General features: G+C 42.6%; 1 protein-coding gene across 1 annotated transcript in view; it reads right to left on the reverse strand.

Annotated features, from left to right (window-relative positions):
* The window catches only part of brinp2 (bone morphogenetic protein/retinoic acid inducible neural-specific 2), a 214,235-nt gene that overhangs the window by 40,956 nt on the left and 155,099 nt on the right, over positions 1-18,180 (reverse strand). The window contains exon 6 of the mRNA XM_074650202.1: positions 5,793-6,029. Within this exon, the coding sequence (XP_074506303.1) occupies positions 5,793-6,029 (237 nt within the window). The remainder of the gene's footprint in view (positions 1-5,792; positions 6,030-18,180) is intronic.

The raw sequence follows: 18,180 nt of genomic DNA on the forward strand, positions 1-18,180 counted from the left end.
TCAGTGACTATTCTGATCATAGGTTTCACTTCCTACACGGTTGTCTCCCCAACTGTAGTTGACAACTATAGAATTCTGGTCTTTATCATAACTGACAGCCAACATCTTTCAGATGGTGGTCCCTGAGGCCAAATCTTATCAAATGGGGTCCTTTAGAGGTCCTTGACACGAGATAGGTTGAGAACGAAGGAAAGAAGGAATGCTGCACTGTAATTTTATACACACGGTATAGAACCAGGTATTAGTGAATCTGGCGCTTAGCCTTGAAGCTGGCTGTGCTTTCCAATTTCACAAAACCAAAGGTGTGATGTTCCAGACGCAACTTATTCACACCTTCCCAGGACATCTTACCTCCCACATGAGATCCATCCAAGAAGAAAAAGAAAAGAAGAACCTTACAGCAGAGAGCTCTCCTGATTTGTGTATGTGTGTGTGTGTGTGTGTGTGTGTGTGTGTAGCTTTGGGTCTTAAATTGAGGAAATGGCGAGTGGCTGAGGTTTGAGGGTATTATTCTCCTCTTTCCTTTCACACTCAAACACACAAAATGATTTAGTCTCTTCCTTGTCCTCCTTCTGTCTCTCTGACACACATGTGAACAATCTCTCTCTCGCACACACTCACACACTATCCTCGCAGTTGTTTTCCCCTCGCCACAATAAATTTATCAGCCCATCCCAGCAGACGAGATTCAGCCCAACTTCTCAGGCACCCCCAGAAGCCAAAAAACACTGTGTGTGTGGGAAGAAAGAGAGAAAGATGCAAAAGAGGGACAGAGATAGTAAGACACAGAGAAGGGGGGGTCTCTGAAAGTCAAACAACATTTGCCGTGTAGATTACCTTCCTCTCAACTTGCCTTATATGGGTCTGGCTGAGAGTGTTATGCCGGGTACATACTACATGAGAATCAGGCCGATTTTGGACCCGATTCCCCCCTGTTGACAATCATCAATGGTTCTAAATATTATCTTTCCAGATATTCCAGTGATGTGAGGTATGTTAACAGTGTTTTTTACATCCCCCGATCGGCTCGGAAGTCCACCCTGGCCGCACCGATCTCAAATCATAAATATTAAACATGTTTGATATTTACGATCGTATATCCTGTTGTGCGTGGGGAGCCATGAGGACAGCCGATGACGCAGTCACGTGGTAAAGAACGATAGCCAATTGAGAACCAAGCTGACTGAAGCAGAAGGACAACCATCGCCATCATTGCGACCGCGACAAATGCATGAGCTAATGCAAAATTTGGACATAAAGTATGAGTAAGCTCAGAAATGAAGGACCAACTTGTTAATTTCAAGCCCCCAGGAAGAGCGCCGGTCATTGATACCAACTTTTGTCGTGGCCAAACGGCGGTACTGCAATTTCCGTGTCCGTCACGTGATGCCATTGGACCCAAAAATACTTTTTCCAATAGACTTACATTGGGAAAAAGACATCTGTAACTCAGCAGATAATTTTTTTTTAGGTTAATCAACCACCCAGTACAAACACTCTAATGGCCCTTATTTAAATTATTAGGTTTTAAAGTTGTAAAACGCACTAATAGCCAAATCAAGGGTTATTTCCCTTCCTCTGTTCATGTGAATGAGACCCAGACCGAGGCTGTAGCGCAAGTTCATGTATGTAATCTGTTACTGTGTGGTGTGTTGTTTTGGCCCAATTGTTACTTTCCACACACTATAGGAACAAAACTGTTAAATTGAACATAACATGCCGTTATGTGTGGAGTCTCTCACATTTTCAACATCTGTTAAGGTTTGAGAAATCTTTTAGTGTGGGCCAGCCATCAGATAAAACGTTGATGATCCCCGGGATACATGCCTGTGGGTGCACAGTACACGCCTGTCTGTGCTGTCTCTCCTTGTGTGCGACTAACCGAGGAGCCTTTCATGATATTTTTAGCTCGTTACTCAAACACACAAGCCTCGAAAAACTACTAAAGGCCTCATATTTATTATGACACACAGCGCAAAGTTAAGCTGCTGACAAAAACCATAATGTCAGCGGAACAAGAAAAGCCTCGCAATTACATTCCTCCTCTCTTTTCAATGCTCTTGCCAGCGCATCTTTATAAAGATTTAATATGCGGCAAAAAAAAAAGCAACTTTGCAAAGTCAGGTGCTGTCAAAATGAGGCTAAGTGAATGCACAGAAATGCTGTTTACCTCCGTAATGTCACTCACTAAGCAATTTCCAAATAAATGGCAACGCGCGCACACACAATCACCTGAAGTCTGCAGGGAAACACAACACCCCCACAACGTTTAAGAGAAGCTGCCAGAAACCTGTCTCCAATTAAATCCTGCCTGCACCTTCCAAGTCATTAAGAAGTGAGCTGGTGATGTGTGGAGATGTAGCAAAAAAAAAAAAAATTTAGGATCAGCCAATTTAGGAAGTGACACCTGCATTGTTCTGCATCGCCGCCGCCGTTACATCACACACCTGTGTCTTTTCTCATCTCTTTGTGGTGAATAGTTGCGATGAAGCGGCCCGGCTCGGTGGAAATCGATTATGAATGAAGCTTCCAACTATTGTGCTGTAAAAAATAATGTGCCATTGCAACCCTGTCTCCTACAAAATTACGTTCCCGTACAACTAAACTGCATTCTCGGTTATATTTCGAGGGAAACAGTCTTTCTTCCGGATTATAGTTGCAGTTCTAAACGGGGGGTGGTTTACATTGTAAATTGAAGCAAAACAAAAATACTGTTAAGAATGTACCTTAAAGGGAGTATTTAATACTCTTATCAACATGGGCGTGGGCAATTATGCTTGCTTTATGCAAATGTATGTATATATTTATTATTGGAAATCAATTAACAACACAAAAAAATGACATATTGTCCAGAAACCCTCACAGGTACTGCATTTAACATTAAATATGCTCAAATCATAACATGGCAAACTGCAGCCCAACAGACAACAACAGCTGTCAGTGTGTCAGTGTGCTGATTTGACTATGACTTGCCCCAAACTGCATGTGATTATCATAAAGTGGGCATGTCTGTAAAGGGGAGACTCGTGGGTACCCATAGAACCCATTTACATTCACATATCTTGAGGTCAGACGTTAAGGGACCCCTTTAAAAATGGCCATGCCAGTTTTTCTTCGTCAAAATATTCACGAACTGCTGTGCGACTGGGCTGCCATACAACAATAAATGGCCAATGCTCAGACACAATATAAAACATGTAAAATAGAGCATACTGAGGTTATAAAAACGCTTATATCAGGCTTTAATATATTGTTTCTTAATGAAAATAAAATCAGCAACAACTGAGCTGTAATCCAGGTATCACACATCATCATCAGTAAATATCACAAGTGATTATGAACATAGTTGGAACAACGCTTCACAGGTACACGCTGTAGAAACAGAGTGTTATTGAGAATGATATAATCATAATCATCAACAGCCCGCCTGCTACATCTGGAACTGGAACTGATCAACATCATGGACGGTCTCTGTCCAGCTGTCCAGAACTCTTCTCTACTTATTTACTGTAACACAGTCAGTACATCATCAGCCTGTCTCAACACTGAGCCAGACAACTGTCATGTAATAATTATTTATCAAATGAGCAAAACATTCTCACTCTCAGCTCGTCAAATAACGCCGCTTGGTCAGTGCTCCTCGGCATCGGAGACCGATGCATTGGGGTACCCCTCTTGCGTTACTTTTGGACAGACCGGGGACGACGTATCAATATACCCGTGTAACATGCAAGGTATCCTTTCCGGTTTCACAGGAAGTTAGGTTTAGGCAACACAATCACGTAGGTAGGGTTAGGAAACAGTCGTGGTTGCCGTTCTGACTCAAATTACATTCGACTACATTCAACGACTTTCGTGACTCACAGGATTAACGATACCGATGAGATTAGGGTTAGGGAAGGTAAAGGGTAAACAATTGGCAGTGTTAGACGAGTTGAGTTTGAACGGGTTGCCATGTAATATGAAGTTAAAGCCTCAGATAACAACTTCTATATGTGTTGATTCAAAGAAATGAAGACATTTTTGTCAAATAGCAAATTAATTCAAACTACTGATTGAAAGGGCTTGTTGGAAAAGCATATGTTCAAGGTTACAACTTTGGAGAAAATATCTAAGGAGACTTTACAGTTTAATTAATGTCACCAAAAAACCTGCATTAAAAACATAAAGCTGTGGGGATTTCAAAAGGATGATATAACTGGATTTTTCTTTTTTCTGCTGTGGTATTTAAAAGTGACTGTATCAGACTGTAGCAGCTAAGGTTTCTCCAGGCTTCTTTGCTCTTGTTTGGATTACTGCTGAGATCTGAATTTCACTCCCTTACTGGTCCAAATATTTTATGACCACCCTCCGGCAGGTGCAACTCATAACCCACTTTATAAGGGAACTTCCCTTCTTTGTTTTTTGTTTTTTGCGAAATATATTATATGACTCCAGTTGCTCAAGACAGTGGTTCAGACTCATTTGAACTGTTAGTTTAGCTTAGCTTAGCAAGGCTGCAGCAGGTACAGCCGAGTAAAAAGAGTGACAGAATAGGAGTTGTGAACGAATGGTAGGCAGGATGGGAATGTGCAAGTTTCCAAACACTATAAACTACTAGTTTAGCACTACCACTACTTCAACTGTAGTATTTCTACCACCAGCACTCCCAGATGCACACTCTCTATTCCTCCATGTCTTTGCAAATTACAAATGCATACTGTAAAACACTGCTGAGAGCTGATTTATGTATATCCATGTCAGGGGGCGGGAGAGTGTGCAGGAGGCATGTTGTGGTGATTGTTGCCTTGTAATTTAGGGATGTGGTGCATGAGGTAACATCATAGATCATTTAGTGTTGGAGGATTCCATATTTCCTGGATTCTCTCTGGAAAAGATCAAATTCTTTAGAGATCACAAATTCTATACATAGTAGCTTTTCCATAATGTCATTATCCGTGTACGTACAGGCGGCAACCTCCGGGTCTCAAAAGTGAAGCCAATGTGGAAGTGTCACAAACTTACATTCTCTCTAATAGCCAGCAGGGGGCGACTCCTCTGGTTGCTAAAAGAAGTCTATACCTATGAGAAAATGAGCCTACTTCTCACCTGATTTATTACCTCAGTAAACATTGTAAACATCAGATTATGGTCTCAATCGCTAGTTTTCTTCAATACAGCATGATGTTCATTTAGTAAATTATGGTCCCATTTAGAGTCAAATAGACCATAAAGCAGGGGATGCTTTAGGGCGTGGCTACCTTGTGATTGACAGGTCGCTACCACGACGTTGTCCGGTCTGGGAGTTGTCCATGTTTCTGTCTTAGAACCCTTTCACAGTGTGTTTTCAGTTCATGAAAGTTAATTATAACATTTTGGTCGCCTAAAAATGTCGTATTCAGCGTTCGGCACTTAGCTCCACCCTCTCACGTCCCTCGTGGTTGCAAAAAAACAAGATAGCGACACCCAAAATGCAGAACTCAAGGCTTCAACATGGCAGTCCACAAACCAATGGGTGACGTCACGATGACTACATCCACTTCTTACTGTCTATGTGTAAATACTATACCTTAAAGTTTGCTATGTAGATATTAAGCTTATTTTGCCCACAATTGTCATGCCAACTCTGGATGAAAAGCTGAAGTTACTCCAGGCCTTGAAGCTAAACTAAAACCACATTTAACACAACCATTTAGTTTGGCCATCTTTGCCACTGTTTTATACAATTAACCAAAACCTCCTTCAACACAACCTCATTATGAGCCGTTTCCACCTCAACGCCAGCCCGACGAGTTTCATATTGCAGCCCGTACCTGATTCCATGAACTCCTGGTTGAAGTTGCCCCAGGAGTCTTTGCTCTTCTCCAGGTTCTCTTCCATGACCTTGATGTCAGCAAAGGGACAGTTGCACTCAGGGAAGCGTGGAGAGCACCGGCACCAGCAGTCGTTGTTACGGCAGAGCAACTCGCCCTCCGAGTTGCACGCCACGTAGCTGAGGGCTGCCTCCACGAAACGCCCACGCAGGAACTCTGGCAGGACATCTTGTAAGCCTGGAGAAAAAAAGAGGAACACATGGTAAGGTATTTCTTCACTTTCAGAATTACAAGCTGGTTCCACATGCTTTCACATGTTACTTTTGTAAGGCTGGAAGCAGAAATGTTGAGAATATGGAGCTGCAGTTTTAGCCTCCGTGCATAAAATTAAGGGATTTTAATCATCACATCTGCTCTGCCTTCAATGTTGCCAAATTGTTATAAAAAGTAGCTTGTAGTCGATTGTTCATTAAAAAAGGGGTGCATGTATCATCTTTTTCTCATTGTCAATTATCTGTTTGAAATATTATTTTTGATGAATTAACAGCCTAATATGCGGGATAAGGGGACACACAGCAGGTGAAGTGATTCTGTCTACTGCTGGCCAAAGCCTAAGACGGTCGTGTCTAGAAGGTAACCGTCAAATTGCGAAGATTTGCGCTAACTGCGATCAGTCCAGCCCAGTCGCACAGCAGTTCGTGAAATAGTCATGCAATTTATTGATTCATGTACATAGACACGAATAAAAAAATAGTTTCATGATGGTGAGCACAAAATCATTTGAAGGTAATCCATTATTAATGATTGTGAACCGGGAAGTAAAAAGAGCGGCGAACGCCGTGTTGGGAGGAGGTCGAGGTGGATGGGTGGGTCAAAGACACACCCAGGAGACCAGTGTTCGTGCCCTGTGTGAAACCACAACTCAAAGTTAATTTTTTTGCCACGTAACTTCCGTACTTAAGTTACGGCACTTTCAGTGTTATTTTAACCCAAACCTTGAACTTTTCATAACCTAACGAAGTAGTTTTGTTGCCTAAGCCTCACCAAGTCAATCTTTTCTCAAATCTCAGTAGTTTGTTGCCTAAAGCTAACCAAGTCGATTTTTTCCTAAACCTAACTAAGTAGTTTTATTTTGAAAAGACGGGAGCGGGAAGTGACATGTGCGTCATGTGATAAATAGATTCAATTTCGTGACTATTTCAGGAACTGTCGTGAGACTGTCACCACGGCTCCAATGTTTTGAATTTTACCCATTTTAAAGCGCTAGCTGTCAGTGCTTCATGTTGCTCCTTTAAACGCAACAATCCCTGTAGCCTTATCAAGTTGGAATCACTTCTTTTGGACGGAAATCTTGTTTTACAGTAAACGCATATTTTTACAATTGGATCTTTCCTTGAGGATACATTTAAAAAATACATAACATGATTTTCAATTACGTATTCACGACCTATGACACGTAAATGACAGCTCTAATTCAAGCTCCAATATATACATCAGAATACAAGCTATTAAAATGCTCGTCTGCTCAGAGATACTGACGCTGTAATAACATGTCTTATCATGGCCGTAGAAATAGAAAAGACATGTGCAAAGACAACAGCTCATCAGCTGGATGTGTTTATCGTGTGGGGGGGTGCTCACTTAACCAAATGTCTAGAGAGTTCGACTGTGTGTGGTGGTTTTATCACGGGGACAAGAAAATGGGTTGTTTTTCTCCAGAGCAGCTCGGCTCGCATCATTTTCAGTGGCAGCTCTTGCAGCAAGGTACTGCGGGAGCATTTACAACACGTTTAGAAGCCTGCCCAGGGCCATATTTTAGTAGTTTTGGGAGCCATCAGTAGGAACTGTCACCTAGACTGCAGTCCTCATAAACAACCTGCTGTTCCTAGCTGCCATGTACAGGTTGGTTCCTATCTGCAGGTTTCATTATTTCCTCCTCCCGCTGTGTAATGGAGATGCTCAAATCATCATCACAATATATATATCTTTTATTTTTTAACCAGATATTGCACTTTGCCCATTTTTTTTTGCTTAGAAGCATTTGATAGTTATGAAGATGATGGATGTTGAGCCTTATTTTCTTGATCTATGCATATTATTCTGCAGACAGAAATGCAAGAAAAGGACATTGTTTTTTTCTGCTCTGAAAGGATTTGCCCATACCCACCCAGTGTAATGGGCGAGCTCTCCCCTGTAAGTGTTGTCTCACCCTGTAATCACTCCGATTGAGAACAGGTGACACCTTGTTTACTTCCCCAGTCTAGCAGACCCTTAAAAGGAGCAGTTTGAGGCCAAGCTCGGTTCACTCTTTCCTGCCCCGTTACTGCTGTTGAGGGAGACGAACATCAGACCGAGGTGCTGTTTGCAGTCTTATGGTACATGTCCACATGTCTCTTCTGTTATTTCACAACAATAGTTCCCCAAAATCTGTTTCTGAAAACATTTTATGAGAGAAATAAGCCATGCAGTTGCTGAATCTGTCTTTATTTCGGATCGGCAACGCTTCGCTTAAAAGTTTCTCCGGAGTTTCCAGAAGCGGTGGGTCGTGTCGGACTCCTGTGATTTGCATAAAGTAGCCTCGACCTCAACTTAATGCAAATGAGGAGTGGCCAAAGTGTCGCCCTGTCTCTCGGAATCGCGCCGCCACGCTACAAGGACGGAGGCTGTGGACATGTGCCATTAGCCTCCCTCCGCGATGCTTGTGCAGCATGCTATTGCACTTGACAGGCGGACTGCAGGAAAGAGCAGAGGGACTCCGGTGGGACGAGAGGAGGCAGACTCTGTGTTTACATGATACATGAGACATACACATTGATGCTTGGTGCTCAAACATATCTAAAGTTGATGGACAATTTTTCCCTGATGTTGAATTGTTTAATGGTAAGATGCTGGAGGTATTATCTGCCCAGAGAATTCACCAGTGTCTGTTGCTGCTGCATGTTTCCATTCCTACTGATGCAAATTTCAAATAAAAAAAGCACTACTGGAATGCACTGTCTTTACTTAGTCATGTTTTTCTTGTGTAGAAAATGGAAAATATCTTCACAAATGAACGCCACTTTTATGATTTTCGAAGTGTGAATTAAAAAAAAACATTGACTTTAACTATTAACACTACGGTAAATATACAAACACACCATCTTAACGCTATAATGCTTTCAGTTGGAATATTATTGGAGTATAATAGGCCTAATATATAAGATGCATAGCCCAAGTATATTAATAGCAATGAAACCACAGCTGTTTATGACTGACACAGTATAACATGCTCGAATAACTAATAATAAGAGTCGGAATAAGTGACAATAGATTGCTGATACCGGCCGATACACACGCCAACATGTGAATAAGAGAGTACTGGCACTTATTTTAATTTACACTTCAAGCACTGATACACTAAAATTGACACAAATATATTCCCAAGCTATGGGAAACACTGTCCGTCTTCACGTCCTTTAACAGCGGGGTAACATCACACTTTCAATTGCCACTCCTTTCATGATTTAAATTCTATTAAAAATACAGTGGCATGCTCATTACGGCGCCACAGTTTCACGTCTGCGCGGTCTATTAAACCAAATCAAAAGCCGACGTGCGATCTTAAAAGTGCACCGTCATCCGTTAGAAAGCAGCAGGCGGCTCTCGGAATACGACTGCCGTGCGGCGTTCACGCTGCGAATCCTGAATCCGTCTGTTGGTCCACGTCTGTGTGTCTGTCTAATAATCATCAATTTGTTGTGTCAAAAAGCTTCCTCTCTCCCCCCCCCCACACTTCACCATCTCAGCCTGGATGATGTTCAACAGCCAAGTCAATCCTGCTATGAATATGCATGTCTCTGCTTTGGTATTTACTCTTTCAATGGCTTGGAAAGAGATGTAATTAGTCACATTTTTCCTCTTCCATGCTTTGGCAGGTACTTTGAGGTTTTTGCATGCATGTGTGTGTGTGTGTGTGTGCACCTGTTGCAAATCTGGCAGGGGTTCCTTCAGTTTGGGAGACAGCTAAATAACACTCTTCCCCAATCACTATCCTTCTTTCTCTGTCTCTCTTCCACCTCCTCTGTTTGTTGATCTGTCTTTCTACTTCTCCTTTTTTTTTTACTTTCTTTTAGTTCCAATCACTCTGTCACATTTGGAAAGTTGATGTGGTAATTTTCCTGTCGTCTGCTCTGGGTTCATAAGGACTTGTCTCCTTTTTGCTACAGCGAGGGTAACAGTAGTAGTAAAATCGGTTTCCAAATAAGCCTTGGTTTTTATGAGTCGGATCATAGAGTGCTACAGGAATGAGTCCTAACACCTGGAATAAGTTAGTATTTTAGAACTTCCGGTTCCCTCGTCTCGAAGTCAATGGGTTTTTAGTTAGATGCTTGAAATAAGGTCTGTGGTTAACTTCCCTCATCTGGATCTACCTGCATCTCATTGTCTAATCAATCACTCACTACATATTCTGCCTCACTTCCTTGGTTCCTTGTCCTGTTTGACTTCTGTCTCTTGTTTGCTTGTCAGCTTGTCATCAAATCATCGATCTGTCCCTGTCTGCCTCCAATGTCTGCATTCGAGTCCTCCTTCCTCTGCTGCCCATATACTCCAGTCGTGACAGTTTCAGTGTTCAAAAAACACATTATTTTTCTCATCCTGTCTGTCTGAATATACCTGTATTCATCCTTTGTCAAAGTACAAAGTATCGCTCAACCTTTCTTCTACCTTTTGTGTATTTCGTACTAGTATTCCAGCCCCGGTAATTATCATAGCAGTTGTGTAGATAATGAGGGAGAAGAAAATCTGTTCTGTGTATCCAGCACACCTTGATATGTATTTTTAAAATACATAATAGAAGCGAAGAGTGAAAATGAGGACAATTTATTCAACAGGCGGCGCGAAACACTTGTTGGCGGTTCCTCTTCTCACCTTGCTGCTTCTCACCTCTGACACGCGTCGTTATTGCGGCGGCACATTAGTATTCAGCTCGTCCTGTTCGTCATGTTAACTCGCATCTGTTCGTCTCAAATAAAAAAAGCAGACTTCAATATGTTGCACAAAGTGCCCAGGATGAATATTTAACCCCTATTTGGCATGTCATATCATTTTGAAGCCTCAGCGATGCAGCCTGTATGAATGTCGCTGAGGTGGGAATTCTATTGCGGAAAGACCTTCAACTTCAACATAATTCTTTCTGAATAAACAAATACTGTAAAAGAGGGATTAAAAAGAAAGCCTTTTTTTATCAGCCAAGCAATCTACTCTAGAAGAAGTTGTAAAACAGCCTTGTTTTCAGACTGGCCACTATGGATTTTTTAATTCAGTGACATGTTGTTTCAGTTTACTCAGCCCAAGAGCCATCCCGTAAACCGACTTTTCATGTTTTCAAATAAATTTTTCAGACGATTATACGATGAATTACAACAGTAACAATTCCTAACGGTGAGTGCTGTATTGGGAGCCAATAGAATATGGAAACCAAGCCAAGGAACACGCTTAATTTTCTCAGACAGCACAATGAACGAAATGCTTTGCATGTTCTCTCTCTTGGTATCATCTTTGACCGGTAGATGACCTTTGACCATCATGTCACTAAACTTGTCCAATCATGTTTTCTCCAGCTAAGACACATTGGAAAAACCAGATGCATCTTGTCTTCCATGGATCTTGAACTATTAATTCACACTTTCATATTCTCCCGTCTAGACTATTGTAATTCCCATCTACACCTGCCTCAGTCAAACCGTCTAAAATCCCCTACAGTTGGTTCAAAATGCAGCTGTCAGGTTATTAACCAGAACTAGCCGTTGGTTCTGATGTCCCTCCATTATTGTTTATTGATTGATGTTTCATTTGTGTGTGAAGCACTTTTTAACGGTGTGTTTTAAAAAGATGCTATATAAATAAAGCTTTACTTGCTTACTGACTTCTCCCCGTATCAGCGTGGGGTTTTCTCCGGGTTCTCATGTTTCCTCCCACAATCCAAAGACATGCAGGTTAGGTTCATTGCTGATACAAAATGTTTCCGTATGTGTGAATGTGAGCGTGAATGGTTGTCTGTCTCTACTAGTCATTCCTGTGATAGGCTGGTGACCTGTCCAGGGTGTACACTGGATAAGCGGTTACAGATAATGGATGGATGAATGGTTGTGTGGCCTCAAGGATACACACAATGCAAACTCCACAGCGTAAATCAACTGTCTTACTGCCTCTTACTGTTGCCAACACTTCTTATTCCCAACCACCTACAGTATATTAGATAAGACCAGGGCAGCTTGTGTTTTACATATGACGTAGAGCTGAGAGAGAGTGCAGCTCTGACAGTTTAACATGACAATCACAATGGTCAGTGAAGTTAAACCAATGCCCGCAAACCTCCATTCTGAATATCCCAAGAAATGCTGCACACAGAAGGGCAAGGTGATTATGAAAATATTCTCCTTAACTCACTCATTATTACGCCTCCAGGTTGCTACTTTCCCTTTGTATTCCAGTTTGATTTATAGCCTATTTTAACTTGAATTATAATTAATCTAACACTGGTGTCATTCTATTAATTACGTGCTGCTCTGTGGAGGCAGTATTATTAAGACATACATTTAATCACTCAATGAATCGATCAATCATCAATCCTCCGTACTGCAACGGTTCCGAGCACAGAGATGTGGACCCGCGAGCAGGGAGTCAGAGGGAGAGCAGCTGAAAGCAATCAATCGTTTATTTGGTAAGAGTTCAAAGCGGTAGTTCGGCGGCAGGTAATCTGTCAGTGAGGGCAAAGTGAGCAGGCGAATCTGGGAAGAGGCTGTGTTCAGGAACAGGCAAGAAACGGGGAGCTAGAACGCTATTGGACATTAGATGATCTGGAAAGTGACTACTGGGGAAAGAGGGCTGGTATATGTGTGGGGGGGTAATGAGGAAATGGGGAACAGGACTGCTGATGGTGACGGATCAGGAGATCACATACACAAATCCGTGGAAATAGGGAAGTAAACAAGCCCCCATTATTGCAGTGGCGTCTTCTTACAATACGTGCACGTTTGAATGCAAGCTGTCTTAGGAAGTGTACAATTTTCCACTTTTACCTTTACTTTCTACGTTATGTTACTTTTGACAACGATGTCTCGGGGTCCGAGGTCAAGGTTGAAAGGAGTAATGAATAAAGTTCACCGTCTTGGTTCAGACTACGGAGCCTCCGTGTTGTTGTTTCAAAGGGGCAACTCAACCCGTTCCGCACAACGTGATTGGTTGATGCCTTGGTACAAAAGCTCAGAAAAAAAGACCTTGTTCCGAAAAAAAGTATGTTGCTTTTTCGCCACACAATCTTCGCGTTCTGTGACCAAAAAAACTGTTTGAAATAACACCCTGGCCTAACACTGTCTAGGGGCTACAGTGGTCCCACAGAATAAACTCAATTAAACTGTATAGCATTATTGTGAAATATGACATTAGTTGATCTAACTAGACAACTGGAATTATTATGAAGTATAACATTAATGATCTAACTAGGGCAACCTGATGACCACAAAGTAAAAATTATTTGGTCGGCATAAAAAACAGAATGTGTACAAAGTGTCTGCTATCCGTGTTAACTGGCGACTCTCAGCCGAATGCGTCGTGGTTGCTCGTAGTGACGGCAGCTGTTGAAAACACAAACGGAACACGTAGGTGTCCTCGTAAATTGGAAATACATAACCCGTATGTGTTTATTATCTACGCCAACCATTCTTGTTAGCTACAACGAGCATTGCATTCGGCTGAATGTCACCAGTAAACACAGCAGACACTGAGTCACTACGACTTGTCACGCAGTAATGGCAGCGCTGCTAGATTGTGGAACCAAAACCCCAAAAAAGTGTCAGGCTTTGAAGAAAATTTCGGTAGTGTTGGGGTTAAAGGAAACGCTACTACGCCTGCTCTATGGGCCCAATGGATGCGAAAAATTGACAGATGTACATCCATTGGATGGATCACCGGATTCGTCCATTTGCTCTCTGATGATAAAAAGATGATGGAGATTATGGATGAGAAGCCTTTATACTGTGTGCTTTTGTCTGGCAACAGTAATACAAACAATAAGTCTTTTTTTTCTTTACAGGCACCTTTTTATTTTTTTAGTCCCCACCATGAATTTCAGGACCTGTCGATGTCTCTGTCTGATGGAGGCTTTTAGGGTCATTACCCCTACGGCGTTCTGTCCCTCCAGAAAAAACAGACCCGTGGTTCCTCTCTCTTTCTATCTCTCAATCTCCAGCAGAGACCACACTTATTTTTGCATTTTGGGCAATTTGAAGCTCTCAAGCCTCCCTCCTGATCACCACCCCTCTGTTATCAGCGTGTGTCCGAGTGTGCCTTCGCTCTTAGCCTTTGCCTTAGTGAGTGCTTGGTCCACTTCACTGGAATGCACTCTCCGCTGTAGAGGAGATGGTGTCGGTACCCTTGGACTGCTCTCAGAGCCTCGGGCTTTTGGCAGCAACTCAGCTTCAATATGCGGTACAGTACACGGGCTGGCACAGACGATGCTGTATCACACACCCGCTCCCTCTCTCTCTCTTTCTCTCTTTATGCTTATCTCTGTGCTTTGCCTGCCTTTTTCTTTCTCTCCATCTGGCTGTCACTTGAATTTTCTGCAGACTTGTCGCAAAGAATGAAATGTGCATTTTCCTCAGCTGGGTTCCCGGGTTTGTTTTGTGCTCTCTTGCGATAGTTTTGTGTTCTTTCACAGAGATTCGGCTACATGGTGGACGTATGCAAAACACAGGACAGCGAGGTCAGGAGTAAATAAAGCCTGCTCGGAGGGGAATGAATTAGATCATATGGGCGTTTAAGTTAAGAGGGTAAAATGCCTCTATAGCGCCATGTGCTTTTTTCAAAGGATGACGTATCACTTGGCACTCTCCCTCTATACCTCTCTTTAAACAACCTTTACATTTGAGACCGCCGTTTAGGGCTGTGATGTCCGAGAAGGCACCGATAAGGAATCTGGCGAGCGATTTATATGCCGTGTTATACAGTGACAGGTGGTGTACTGAGAATTTGTTTCAGTGACTGCCCAGAGTAAGGCCTGAGCAGAGGGAGGCACTTGACAGACCTCTCACCCTGCAGGAGCTCACAAGTGTCGTACAGCATCTGTCCCCTAGGCCCTGCTACCGCTATTGATGGAATTCCAACAGAGTTCTGAAGGCGTGTTTGGGGTGCTGTGGGGGAGGATTTGTTTGAGGTTTTTCCTGGAGTCCCTCTGAGAAGGCCTCCGAGCAGCTGTCAGCAGGCAATGGTGTCGTTTCTGACTTAAAAGTGGGGCCTGCAAATTCATTTTTTGGCTTGCATTATAAAAAGCCTTCCTAGCTAATACACTGAGAAACTACTTTGACTGTGTAACCTTTACTTGACACGCAGAGACTGTGAGTGTGTGAGTTGGTTCCAAACACAGACACTGAGGCTATTACAATTGCAATAAGCACATTGTAAATGATGTACAAGGACTACGTGAAGCCTTGAGCAAGGCCGTATGAAAGGGCCTCCTCAATAAGGATGGACGAGGGGAAATATGAGTGGGTGCTTATGAGGCAGTGGACACACTCAAGGATACTTACCAATGTCTGGTGCTTAAAAGAGAGGACAGGTGCCATGAAAGTACTTTTGAGGCGAATGTGGAAATGGAATAGGGAGGGAATAGGGGACAAGGTTACAGCCAAGTTATGAAATGCTAGTGGTTGTTGCTAAAGTCCTTTGAGGGTTGAATCCTGGCTACAAATAAAGCGACTGCCTCTACACTACAGCATCACTTTTTTGTGCCGGAGACCCTGAAAGTACTCGTAGAGGCCTCAGAGGAGGACTGAAGTGTCCGTTTCGTACATACCAGTACGGGAGGTAGAATCAAGGTATGGTGGACTTACAAAGTGGGTTTTGTTCTTTCTGGCCACGAGTGGAACAAAGCTTATTCTTTTAGCTCGATATCTGTGGCTTGGACATCTCGCAATGGCAACGTTCAGTGCCAATGCGGGAAGTAGTATGTATGTAGCAATGTGGAAAGTACAATTGTGATGGTAGGGGTCTTGGATGGGCATGTAGCAAAGCTGACTTTCTTTTTTTATATATTTTTTTTGTCATTTTTGCCTTTATTGGACAGATGAAGAGTGTAGCGGCAGACTGGAAATAGGGAGAGGGAAAGAAGGGTAAGACATGCAACAAAAGTCCTTCAGGTGGAATCAAAGCGGCGACGTTGCAGTTATATGGTATGTGTAGTAACCATTCGGCTACCAAGGCGCTCCACGAAGCCTTTCATGCAGGATAACATCTTTGCGTTGCATCACAGATCGGGCTGGGTATCGGTACTCGATACCTAAGATATCCGAAATAACCCATGTGGTTTTGAAACTTCTCCAGTCATACAATAAGTGCATTCAATCCCTTTTGTGCCCAGATTTAAAAAATATGACTATGGTTTTGCTCGCAGCAAATCACCGCAAGCGCTCTTCGATTTAATGTGGCGTGTGATTGGCCCACTACGGCAGCAGCTTCAAGCTATACAGCCGAAATTGCCTGCCTGCACACGGGAGCCAGCGGCTAGCAGCCAGCTAACGGTGCTAACTGTGAGAATAGTGCTAACAACAGCGCTAACATGTATCCTGGGGGGGAACCAGAGGGTACGTTTCCTGTGAACACGGAAGTTTATTATGAAAAAACACATATGTATGTAATGACCGAAAACTGTAAGTTTCCTGTTAACACGGAAGTGTATTTTGAAAAGACTATGCATGTAACGAGCAGAAACTGTACGTTTCTTGTGAGCACAGAAGTTTATTTTGAAAAAAGACTGCATGTAACGTACGGAAACTGACACTCTGTCCCTGATACGTCCAAAACTGACGCTAGAGGAATAGCCTACTTAAAGCGCCATCGTTTGAAGCGTAGGGCCACTGACCAAGCGTCAGTATTTGATGAGTTGGGAGGGAAAATTACAGAGAGGAATGATGACCTAACCTATGAAAATGAGACCTAATTGAGTGTTTAGGTCTTTCTGTATAATAATATGTTTTGAAATGGTGACAATAATTCAATTATAATAATTTGGAAAACACAGACTCTGGCTATATAATCTTTGCAGTGTGACTGAAGCCTGTTAGAGGATGCTTCCAGGGACTAAGGGAGCTGCCTATTTTTGTTCCAACATATTTCCTAAAAGAACGACGTCACTGTAGGTCCTAGTAAAGCTCCTGTCAGGAGTAGCCAAGCTGTTCATCTGACATTCGAGGAAGAATCATATGTAGGGCACAGATACAGTATTCTCGGAGTCTGCATTTCTATGAGTACACTCGCCTTCGGGTGGAGTTTGTCCTCTATAACACTTAGTCCACATGGGGCATTGTGGTGAGAGCGGGGTCGCTTTGTGAGAAAATATTATGTAAACTAAAGGCTGCTCAATCCAACTAATGCAGTGGTTTCTGTATTTGCTGTTCTTGTTCTCTTGACGCGTTGTTGATGCACTCAGACTCAAGCACACCACCCACACTCAAACACACACTCATACAGTAATGCGTATGTGAATGTCTGACACATTCACTTACACAACAGAGCTGCACAACTAATAACCGAAGAGGTTTAATTTTGAAAGCAAAAAGCCTAGCAAAAGCATTCAATCAAAATAATAATGACTTTGCAACCCCCACTTCAAAGCATGGCTCTGCAGTCAAGGCTGAAGACAGGCTGTTTCTGACAATCATTAATGATGAGAGTAGGGGAGCTACTGTTGGCACCGAAGCAGTGGTCTTCATTTCGCAGACGCACATACTGTATGCACTCGCAGACTAAACACCCAGGCAAAGCCTAAAGGTACACAGCACACACAGAGACATGCAATCAGAATCAGAGATCAGAGAGAGTAAGAACAGTGGAGCGTTGATGCATTCGGGAATAGAAAATACAAAGAGACTATTTCTACTTGGCTGGAGAATGTACAGCGCCGAGCCTCAGAGCTTCTACAATATCACCATAAAATGATGTAACACGTTTCTGTCCTATAACTCTGATACACCCTTCTCTGTTCTTTTATGATTTATCAGGCTCAATGCACAAAAGAGGCTGTAGTTAGAGAGCTTAATCCTGATGCAAAGGAGAGGTTTACATGTAGGAATTGGAGGAATTGCTGGAAAGTACTAACAGAGCCAAACATTCAACAGTTATATTTGAATGTATCTTCCCACAGAGATTTTAAAATAGCTTCCTACCCATTCCTTAACGAACAGCTACACTCGGTACCTAGATGCAGATTTTAATTAGTGCTACAAAAGCCAGAAACAACTTGCGTGACCTAATTGTTGTTGATTGGGCTGCCAGGATAAGACTTCTAAAATCCCAGTTAAATGGAACCCATCAGGCTAATTGGTTGGAATTAGAGGAAGAGTTTACCCTT

This window comes from Sebastes fasciatus, chromosome 11 (genome assembly GCF_043250625.1).
Source record: "Sebastes fasciatus isolate fSebFas1 chromosome 11, fSebFas1.pri, whole genome shotgun sequence".
NCBI classification, from domain to species: Eukaryota; Metazoa; Chordata; class Actinopteri; order Perciformes; family Sebastidae; genus Sebastes; species Sebastes fasciatus.